The sequence below is a fragment of the Corylus avellana genome, chromosome ca9, assembly GCF_901000735.1.
Source record: "Corylus avellana chromosome ca9, CavTom2PMs-1.0".
Classification (NCBI taxonomy): Eukaryota; Viridiplantae; Streptophyta; class Magnoliopsida; order Fagales; family Betulaceae; genus Corylus; species Corylus avellana.
This window is the reverse complement of record NC_081549.1, coordinates 5,587,755-5,599,177: the sequence shown is the minus strand read 5'-3', so window position 1 is coordinate 5,599,177 and position 11,423 is coordinate 5,587,755. Positions and strand designations below refer to the sequence as shown.

Here is an 11,423-nt window from a genome sequence, read left to right as displayed (position 1 = left end):
ATTAGATCAATTAAACCCTATTTGGCACGCAGCTGCAAATTCCATTTCAAATTCACCCCAAGAATAGTAGACTCAGAACCTCACGACAAATGGGCAAAACTTAAAAGCTTTTAAAAATTCAGCATGCTAGACCACGAGGGGATACATAAAAAAATAATAATAATAATAATACAAAGCTGTGAACCTAGGTTAACAAAATACATTTAAGACTTTCTTTTCTCAAAAATAAAATATTACAATGAGATTAGCAAATGTATCTTGAATTTTCATCCTCTGCACCAGTGTCAATGCACATATGGCTTTAGCATTCTGAAGTACATAGGGTTGATTCTCTGCTGCCTGCAGTACCACCAGAAATGGCTACAGGAACTTGGTGAGGGTCGAAAATGAAAACCAGAGAACTTACTTCTGTACCATCCTCAACTGTGCCACAGCATCATCATAATATATTAGTCACCTTGTAGGCAGTACAGCTGGCGGATGTTGCCCGAAGCTGTCACAATAATAAAACAACACAGTTAAAACCTCATTTGATGTTATTACAGGACTACTCTTCAGAACCAGAAGAAAAAAATAAAAATAAAAAATAAATCATTAACTAGTTCTTTGCTTTAGCAAGATTTCAACCTTAGACCCACCTCTGAAAACATAAAACATAAAAGAAGAGAAACTCACAAAATTAAAAGGGTTGCATTCGTTACAAGTTTTTATGCTAGAGAACAGATGATAATAACAAGTTTAGAATGTAGGGCGCTGAGGAAGTAATAACACTCTGTAAAACCAGAATAATCCCACAAAAAGATTAACCAACAAGCAAGCCTGGTGCAACTGACCCATCCCAACTTTCTCTGCTTCCAAGCAATAGCAGAACCAACAGTAACTTGGCCCAGAACAAGACAGACAACACCTCTTGGCAACACCTCAAATTGCACACTTTATATCTCCAGAACATGAAAATTCTAGTATGGAAAAAGACATCTTACATACATTAACTAAAGCAAAACAAATCCAGGGGGGGGAAAAAACAAAAAGAAGAGTGAGAGACAAATAGAAACAGAGACATAAGAGAGTTTTCTTTTATAGAAACTCCATAAAATAGGAATTCAAAAGTTTTAAATATGACATAACATTTTATGGTCCAAATTTTCACACAATGTAGCAAGCGATGTTCCGAGTACTTAAATAATAAATTTCCTCACATACATAACACTAGAGAACTCATGAACGAAGTAAGCCATGCTTCTTTGGAAATGCAATACATATAGAGAAATGTTATACATCCCAAATTTTCTTCACAAAAGTTGGTTCCCAAATGATGTATCACCATCCTATGAGTTGGTGACACACTTCCCAAAATAATAAATCTCATGAAATTGTGACATATCATTTGGGAACTAACTTTTGGAAAAAAAAGTTGGGATGTGTAGCACTCCTCATACATATAAACTTTTGCTTATAATTTTTTGAATAAACTTTTTTTTAGAAGTAAAAAAAACTATACCAACTCTAATGAATGATTTGGATAGCAAGCAAGAAAGAAAACCTAAACTATTTAAAAGCAGAAAAAGGCACATCGGATAAGCAGTACAAGAACCTCAAAGCCACCTCACCTCAACTAAAATTTAACCGAATAAAATTTCAATTTTCTAAAACATGGTCAAATGACAAATGAAATATACAAAAATACAGAGAACACAGTAATTCACAGTAATTTGCCCTCTGTTTGGGAAACAAGTATGAATAGGGATTCGAGAAGCGGTCCAAATGCATATAAATCTAAAGCTTATAGACTTTGTGCATCAATAAAACAAAAACAGATGAAGAGAAAATCAGTACCATATAACCAGTCTTTGAAATATACATGGAGTGCAGATGATAACTCTCGTTTCCGATTTTCTTCAAGGGGTGCTTCCCTCAATAATTGTTTGATCTCCCCTAAATTCTTTTGCTGGAAAAACAATCATTTAATTCAATCCAACATCAGGAGAATCAATTAAGATTACAAGTCTATTCTATAACAACACTACCATACATAACACACCCAGATACTAAAATAAAAAACCCAACATCTCAGTTAATCAGCATGGCTCAGTAGACATACATTTCTCTGTTGAGACACCAAATAAGCATCTGGTAATAGGAATGGGTTGTCTTTTGTAGACCCAGAGGATTCATCACCAAACCAGTCAGGAATCTGTGCGCCAAGGAAAAACAGAGGCATATAAAATAAGTTCAAGTCGAGAAAAAATCTTCTCAGAAGAAAAAAAAAAAAAGCACTACAAAACCGACTTTCATACATTGTTCCATTTTTCACTATCTCACCAACACATGCAGCATTTAAAAACACTTCCTTACCAAGTTAGTACAAGAAATGTCAAAAAACATACCAAAAATTTTGTGAACTGGTCAGGGTCCATGCGTGTAGCGGACTCGGCCTGCGCATCAGAGACACCCGCAGGATGAGACAATGAATCATGTGGATCAACCACTCCAAGTGCCAGGGGTTCATCCCATTTATTGGTTTTAGCCTCGACACCAACTTCATTCATGTGCTCCTCCAATTGAGAGTAAAATGTATTGTATGGTGCCACCTAAAAAAATAGGATAAACAAAAGTATTTTAGAAAATTTAAACATCAATAAAACATAGAGATAGAAAATAAAAAATTATATAAATCATGCTTAACAAAATAAGTAGGGTGAGCACCGAACCGGTTGGTCAGTGTAAGCAAAATTATGAGGGCCAAACCAAAAATGTCATAGGCAAAATCCATCCACAAAACCAAACCAATTGCAAAGTAGAAACTGAACCAAATTGAACCAATTGCTAGCAGTCGGTTTCAGTTTGACCGGTAAGCTCAGTCGGGTTTTTGGTTTTTGCTTTACCCAATTGGGCCTTCATTTCGCATCACCAAACAAAAATTAAACTATCTCATGCAAACATTTACATAGATATACTACATAGCACACTATATAAATATATGATAAGCTAAACTAGTGTAACCAAGATTGCAAACTGAAATTTGTTGAGGAAACCAGAAAAGTAGAAAATGTCAATTTGAGACAGACGAGTCAGGAGCTCGACTAGATCCTGGTGAGAGAGGCCTGTTTGTGCGCCATGATGAAGGGCACAACTCAAACAGATCCAAAGAGTCCAAAACAGGTCGAGAGATTGGGGAAGGGGCTCCAGAGGAGACAAGCATGTGATTAGATGTCTTTGGTTAAGGAGAGAGATTTGGGAAAGGGCATTTAAGGCTGAGAGGGGTGGCAGACGGGAATGACCAAGTGAGTCTGAAATGGGCGAAAGGCAGAGGGTTGGAATTTAAAGCTGGTGGTTAAGAAGCTAATAAGTGTAAGTCAGAAAGTTGGGTATTTATAAATGGATGTTGGTCAGCTGGTTTTGGTCAGGACCCCAACATTAACCACCGACACCCAAACCAACACTAACAGTTTTTTGACTCATGGAGCCAAGACCGACTTGCCTTTTTGACTCATGGAACCGAAACCGACCTGCTGTTGGTCAGGTTTTTGAAATCCATGCTCACCCCCATTCATAAGATGAAGGTAAGTTGCTCGTGGTCTTATTCTTTTCTTTTTTTCTTTTTTATTGTGAATTTATTTCATTCAAAATCAGTTTACATTGACAGCACTGTGCAGGCAGATCTACTATTTAAAGTCCAAGACTATGAGGCACCAATTGGCCAGTAGGTGTTCCTAAGCGTATATTTTTCATCACAATTAGATGATAATCAAACACCAACCGAAGAAATCAATAGAGTTTGGATGCACATGATAACTGGAAATTTTACCTTTCATCTTTAGTGACAACCTAGTTGTCCATTATATACATAAGAATTACCAAATAATGAAGAAAGGATTATCCAACGGAATCCTAAGGCCCCTTGTAAAGCAAATAACAAGCCAGATCACACAGCAACTTCAAAAAAATGAGCCAACCAACAAAATACCCCAGAGAGAACTATGCAAGAAGAAGAACAACAACAAGAACAAACCTTTGAGAACAGAGAACAAAACCAACATTCTATATCATGAAAAAAAAAAAAAAAAAAAAAACATTGAAGTGTCTCAATTATAAACCCAATATGTTCAAATTTGAGAATGGTGAGCACAAATGGGAGATCCTTATCAATTGTAAATTTCTTCGTTAATACCACATTATGGCCTGTTAGTGCTAGCTGGAAAGTTAGTAGGGCAATGGAAGTAGTAGTGTGAGACACACCTGCAGCTTATGGTTATCGCCAACAATGAGCGGTCGCTGGTTTACCCCCAAAAAGAACACACATTCGCGGCAATTTGCAATGCTGATTCGCTTTGCTGCTGTAATCACATGAACTCGTTCACAATGTTCAACTCTTACAGCCTGTAAAAATCACATCATTTGGGATGAATCCATCTCAGTTTCCATACAAATGATGTTTTTCATTCATAATCACTACGAGTCAAAAGTTAGTGACTCCTCTTGATCACCAAGTTGATCACTTGACATGAAAGCAGGCAGGATATGCCAGATATGTTACTATTGTGAAGAAAAAAAAAATTGATGAATATTACTATTGTGATAAAATGAGGTCTCAGTATTAAATCTCAAAATGTTTTACACCGCTAAAAGAAGCACGTACAAAAATGAAGACATGTCATTTATCAGAAGACACAATGTGCATAAACTAAGTATATTTATTGCAGGGCAAGAATATTTTGTTTGGGAACCTAACCAAAAAATGATAAAATGATGGACAACAGCAGACATGGCATCCAATCTCAGGAACCGAGTATAAATGAAGATCAAAACCAAGCAAAACTTCTAAGTTTCACAAAGACCATTTGTATCAATATTCCAACATTCAGTAGTGAAAAATGAATCAACAGCACACCCAAGGATTACATTAACCAGAACTGACCCTTTTACTTGTGATAACCACAATAATATTACGATAATGCTAAACTTTCAAGTGAGAAAATCAATGCTATTATACAATTAAGCAAAGGTGACCTAATAAAGGAATAAAAGATCAACTAAGGAGAAACTTTCCAGCTCAAACTGACACATTGACTATATTACTAAATTTACGAGTGCTTGAAAGCATCATCAGTGTAGGAAAGCGATTCATCCAAAAATACCTCGAAAGCAATGGGACAAGCTACATGGAAAAATAAATGCAAAGATGTTTTTCCATCAAATGATTTCCATGTGATATAATATAATTTCATTTTGACTCCCATACCCATTGAGCTTGAAAGATGTTAGCAATCACTATTTCTGCATTATACTTCTAAGACAATTAAGAAATTTCCTAGAAAGAGAGAAAGGGTGAAGCATAAGCACATGAGAAAGATGAAAAAGAAACCTAAGAAGCACTGATAATGACTTGGGAGGTAGGCAAAATACGATATGAATACAATGATACAGTAATTCTAGAAAAATTAGGACATGATACGGCAAGGAAGCCATTGTTTTTTGTTAAAGAAATTTGATTTTGGCCCCAAAAGTATCCCTTCTGTATCTGGAAAGTATCTCAGCTATATCAATTCATGTCCACCCTGTATCCGAATTTCAAAATTACTTATTCTATTGACGGTCATGTATCTAGAGATATCCATGTCTGACATGTGTTTGACACTAATATTTCAGGGTTTTTTAAGTATCCAAACTCCATAAAAGAAAATCAGCTTCTGAAAGTTAAAGCATCCAAAACATCAAATAAACAAAAAGAGAAATAACTCAAAGCAGAGATCCGCACAAGAAAGCGACTGCAAAAGGAAAACCTTAAGACCATAAATGCCAGAGATGCAACACAGAGAGACAGCTTCAATGCTGGTGTTTGAGAAAATTATCACTGTAGAATGACTGTTTGATAGACAAAGTTAAAGAACAGCTCATTATAGCATATTTCCTTTGCTAGAAGTCAGACACCTGAAAATTCACACGCACCTAAAAAGCAAGCTGCACTGTATTTATCACCATCAAATTATTCAACGTATCACATCCCAGCCAATGAGAGGCACCAACACATATCTTGCTTCCTTCGAAACTATTAAAGCAATTTTTTTAGCATATCCCGACACTCATAACAATTTATATACACAAGATTTATGGATCTAATAGTAGGGATTGAGCTGCTAGAAAGCCTTTGTGCTAATACTTTTCAAGGTGATTAATTTATTAGAAAGTGTCAAAGAGAATCAACTCATGTAAACAGGAAGTATATAGACAACACAAACCCCAAAAAAAGTAAAATGCCTCAAAAAATTTAAAAATCCAAACAAAGCTTAGTTGAGTTGGAAAATTAAAAATTAAAAAATCAAACATTGGAGCATCCATAAACATGTAGTAAGAAAACAGTAAGTACTAAAATCTTGGCTATTACCTTGCCAACTGCTCCAAGAACTATAGTAGTATCAGAGCTTCCGTAAATGGTGGCGTATCTCAAAGGTGCTAAGACGTAAATGACAGAATCATGACAATTTAGGACCTGAAATTGCAGATACCACGTTAGTAGCAGGGCAATATAGAAAACACTCTTTTGAGGAATGAGGACACAAGTGAATTATCATGCGAGTATGCACATGGCATGCAAGAGAAAGTTGGTTGTAACCACAACATGAATGATAGAGGTCTTTTCCTAAATTAGTTGTTAGGTTGTAATAACTTAAAATTTTCTATGCATTTCTAAGGACAGATTAATATTACTATGCACTTTTAACCTTGATTTTTTAGATACCAACTCTGCTAATTTTAAATCCCAATAAATTCAAGATATCACCAGAAGACCATAGGGGTGTTAAACTGCCAGTAGTGAGACTGGAAGTTCTACCAAGTAAATAACGCAGGAATGCCCATAAAGTTTGTATCATCATCACTCTTTTCTCCATCTCAAAAGTGATATCAATCTCCATATAGACCCCAGCAATTTGCAGCTAGGAAGACATTTGCTTTAAAATTATATAGAACACCAGTAGGAAGATATCTGATACAGCAGAACATAGTTGGATGGAAAAGTAATATCCTCTTTCGAAACCTAAGGATAAAGTTAGTCTCCTATACAACATAAAAAAAAAAGGATCTTTCGGTCCGACAGAAAGTGTCAATCATAATTAATTAGGTCATCAATATTTTATTCTACATCTTTCTTTTATTTAATCTTCCAGAGTTGAGAGTATTTAGTAATTTCTGGTAGTACTAATTTAAGCCATGGTTTGGAGAATGAGTCTTTTATTAGTAGCTGACCGTTGCTGAGCTAATGGGCCTTAACATTGGGCCCTTAACTAATTTGGCTAGTTAAATTAGTGCTATATGATTGCAAACCCATATTTCATGATTTTCTTTTAAATAATGCAACAGAATAAGATACATTTTTATGTTATGGGGCTCAAGCCCCCACCTATCTCTCACTGTTGTGACAATGCATAGATTTATTATCTTCACTGTCTAAAAAGAACTATATTATTGTGTACAGGTAAAATTGCTTCACAGAGTGGATAAAAATAGAAAGAGAAAGGCCAGTTCAATGTATGGCATAAAAGAGAGTAGCAAACATGCATAAAATAGAAAAACAAAAATTAAAAATGACATAACAAACAACAGAAAGAAATTAATGGCAGGGCAGTTTGTAGGTTGAATTCAGCAGGGATCCTAAATTCTAATCCACGTATGTTAGATATGATACCCAGGTATGAGCTTAAATATAAATACCAACAGATTTTAAGTACTATCCACAATTAAATTTACTTTCAGATTTGGAATATGAATGGGAACAGAATCCAGAAACAAGGGTCAAGTATCCAGGTTTTTCAAACTTAAATATTCACATGTAATATCCTATGACATTATGAATTTCAACTTACTTAGTATCATAAACCTACGATGCAAAAGCGATCCAGAAACTAATCAGATTGAATCTACCTCAATCCAAGTTTAGTCATCAACAATCAGATCTCATAATTCTGATTCATGTTCAAGATAGAGATATAGGATCTGTTAATAGGAAATGATATGAAAAATTTCTTGCCCAAATTGAACATGTGGAAAGACATACAAACCTTTACAGAAGAACCTTTAAGATCAGATGCATGCTTTACAAGTGATGATTTCGAGACCCCTTCAATAAAACTTGGACCTCTAGCACTTGGTGAGGCCTTGATTAAAGTTGTGCAGGCATCGGCCATAGCAACATCCTGATCAGAGGCACTTGATGGGCCATTTTCTTTTGCAGAAGTTCTTTCCGAAATATGTTCCAAAGCAGAAGCTATATTCTGTAGAAGCCAATCATGAACTTGTGCTGCAGGAACAGGTACAGCAGGCATGTCGGGATCTGAATTTGCAAAAAATGGAGCATGTTGGCTCAACTGATTTCCTTCATATCCCTTATCACCAAATTGAATCAGAAACCCAAGGTGCTCGAATCTATCCATAGTCAAAACCTAAAACAATATGGTGAATTAGCACATTACAAGGGGGCCAGAGAAATACTTGCAGAGTCAGACAAATTAAAAATGCAATAAGACAAATAGTAAGATTACTAAGTGAAAGCAAACTTTAATAACTTAAACTCATTTGGACTTGGGAGTCAAACACGCCATAACTCAATTGCATTTTCCACTAACATGAAAAGTAATGATTCCATCCATATAAACATAAACAGCAGGTAAATTGGCAACATAACTTGTGATGTCCAATACAGCAAGAGAGTGGCCCAGGTACTTCTGCCTTAAGTTAGTCATAGAAAAGTCAACAAATGTATTTGAGCCAATCAATAAGATTCATGTTCAAGTCATTACCAGGAAAACTTGACAAGTAAAATGATATTAGAAACCATGTTCCTCATGGATTCAAATGTGTTTTCCTAGGTATTCTTAGAGGAGCCATAAGCATTTCCTAGGACTCCCAAGTATGTACAAAAAATTTGTCCACATCTTGCCTTCAAAGTAGTTCCCCTAAAACTGCTTTAAAATTTCAACCTCCCCTGCAGAGTATGTAATAGGACACAAACATGTGTTCAAGCTGCAATTACTTATTACGGAAGAAATAAAGTGGATTTCCTCTGCTCTAAGATGCTCATGGATCACCCTTTGGAAGCATTTGAGATCTATTTGTTGACACCACATGCAAATCATATATCTAACATAAAGCTATTTGGCCAACAACAATAATGCCAAATGGAGATGATGCCTTTTCAAATTACATATCTCATTCTGACTGAACTACTTGCAGGGAGATGATGACTAAGATGCATTGCTTTCTCCTAAACATGTCTAAGATGGCGTGACAGTGTGGGAGGCATGGGATTCAAAACTCTTCTAGTGAAACTTTGTGCATTGTTTATACTGTTTGAGGTAGCACCAACCAGTGGTTGGATTAACAGACAGAGCAATAGGTCTGGGGACAACCAAAAGCTTTTTCTCTAATTGTGAGAAAACAAACAATGGGCAAAGGTAAAAACGAAAAATTCTAGCACTAAATTGAACATCTTTAGAACATAATTAAATATGCACTATATAGAAGTGGAAAAGAAAACAATATAGAAGTAAAAGCTCCTCCAAACTATTCAGAGATAGAAACAGCAGTTATACAAACCAGGGATTCTTCCCCGTCCCCCTCCACAGGCTCTGCTAAGAGAGAGAGAATGTTAGCCAAGTGCTTTTGTAGATATGACAACTGATGAGCCTCTTCATCAGACTGTGATGGAATAAACCGACGGCTGTTGCTACGTACGAGCTGCCATGTGATGGAAATACAGGCTTAGAAAAAGTTTGACTAAAATCAAATGTTCTAGCAAAAATTAAAGTTTCTAGCGACAAAATTTGAAACCAAACTATAACAAAACACAAAAACACAGTGAGATCCAGCATTATGAGATTTAGGCAAACATCATAAGATATGCCTAAAGATAACAACTTGAAATTTACATACTACAGAATTCATTAAAATTGGGATTAAACAGAACCTTATCCAAACGATTTGGGTTAATCACATGAATCCTACTTCGAAGCGTTCAGCAAATCAAAGAGTTGCAGAAGACTGACATATGAACAGTTGGAGGTAAATACATTTTTTCACTACCATATAAATCCTTTGGATTTTGCTCATAGGCCGGCCCTAAAAATCAAACCAATGTGGTGTACAATGATTGCAAATCTTCGTAAGATATTAAAACTATCGAAAAAAATCAATGAAATATTCAACATTCACGGACCAATTTGAAACAAGTACTAATGCATGTGAATTCCTTTTGAATCAAATGCACAAAATTAACCAGAAGTTCTCACCATATTGTAGAAAACATATGAGAAAAAGCAGTTGAAATATTATATCCAAGAAAACTCAATAAAAAGGTCCTACCCCGCATGATATCAATACACCGAATTCCTCCCTAATAACATTGTAACACACAAAAACCAGCAAAACAATTTCAAATTGCAAATCCCTACCAAAACACCACCATTCCAACGCACATACAGAAATCAAAATTGAATTCGCATTTCAAATTCGCAGCGACAAAGACAGTGACCTGGAGCGGCGAGAGGGCGGACAAGTAGCCATCGAAGGCGGAGGTGGAGGGCCAGACGTCGGCGACGGAGGCGGAGTCCTTGTGCGTCCTGGGGAGCAGCTTCTTGTAGGACTGGATGTAGAGGAAGAGGACCAGATCATGGACATCGGCGCCGGCGGAGTCAATCTCGTCTGGTCTGGAGCGGACAAGGGGGTCGGAGTCGGAGTGCAGGATGGAGGCGAGGGTGTCGAGGACGAGACGCGCGTGGGCCGGGGAGATCTGGAGGGCCTCGGAGAGCGCGGCCGAGTCGACCCGGCGATTCGTCTCGGCGGAGGAGGAGGAGAGGAGGGTCTGCTTGAGGGGGATTAGAGTTTGGGTCGGGTCGGTGAAGATGAGCTTCGGGATTGGGAGGAGGCCATGCTCGAACGGCTCCCGCCGAGGGTGTAGAAGAGAGACCGTGTTCGGGTCTTTCGCTGAGGACGTCGAAGATGTTGATGGTTCAATGGGGTCGCTCATGGCGCTTGGATAGAGAGCGAGCGAGCGAGCGAGCGAGAGAGAGAAAGAGAGAGAGCTTTTAGAGCGAGAAACAAGAGATTGGCGTTGCAGATCTTTGAGAAATGAAAATAGTGAGAAAGGAGAGGGAGAGGGGTGGTGGGGATTAGGTGTGTGCAGGTGCAGGGTGGAGAAACTGCGTGGCCGTGTGTTAGTGGAATGATAGGAGTCAAGAGAGAAGCAAGTCGAATTATTCTAAAACCAAAAATATTGAACCTACTCTTTTATTTTTTTCAACAATTTTAACATTTTTCGTTTAAAAATGAATAAGTATAACCTTACTCACTATACTCCATTTTATTTAAAAAATTAATTTAAGAGATTATAAAAAAAACTCCCACCTCAATTTAATAAAATAAAAATAAAA

General features: G+C 36.9%; 1 protein-coding gene across 2 annotated transcripts; it reads right to left on the bottom strand.

Moving 5' to 3' along the window:
• Nucleotides 1–67: 67 nt before the first annotated feature.
• On the bottom strand, nucleotides 68–11,134 carry LOC132191244 (uncharacterized). 2 transcript variants are annotated; one of them, XM_059606183.1, is made up of 9 exons: nucleotides 10,526–11,133; nucleotides 9,592–9,732; nucleotides 8,058–8,438; nucleotides 6,386–6,490; nucleotides 4,240–4,380; nucleotides 2,388–2,591; nucleotides 2,102–2,194; nucleotides 1,837–1,948; nucleotides 68–493 (listed from the first exon to the last, which is right to left on the bottom strand). In XM_059606183.1, exons 1-9 carry the CDS (start codon nucleotides 11,018–11,020, stop codon nucleotides 450–452), a joined length of 1,716 nt encoding a protein of 571 aa, XP_059462166.1. In that variant the 5' UTR covers nucleotides 11,021–11,133; the 3' UTR covers nucleotides 68–449. The 2 variants fall into 2 exon arrangements, with proteins under 2 accessions (XP_059462166.1, XP_059462167.1); XM_059606184.1 differs by lacking the exon at nucleotides 4,240–4,380 and having other exon boundaries at nucleotides 10,526–11,134.
• Between the last annotated feature and the right edge of the window lie 289 nt (nucleotides 11,135–11,423).

Excerpts from the sequence above, each read along its gene's own strand:
- LOC132191244 (XM_059606183.1), bottom strand. The coding sequence starts at position 11,020 with ATGAGCGACCCCATTGAACCATCAACATCTTCGACGTCCTCAGCGAAA. Across the intron at positions 8,439-9,591 it reads GGGACGGGGAAGAATCCCTG|GTTTTGACTATGGATAGATT; the intron begins GTTTGTATAACT and ends ATATTGTTTTAG. Across the intron at positions 1,949-2,101 it reads TGGTGTCTCAACAGAGAAAT|CAAAAGAATTTAGGGGAGAT; the intron begins GTATGTCTACTG and ends TTGTTTTTCCAG.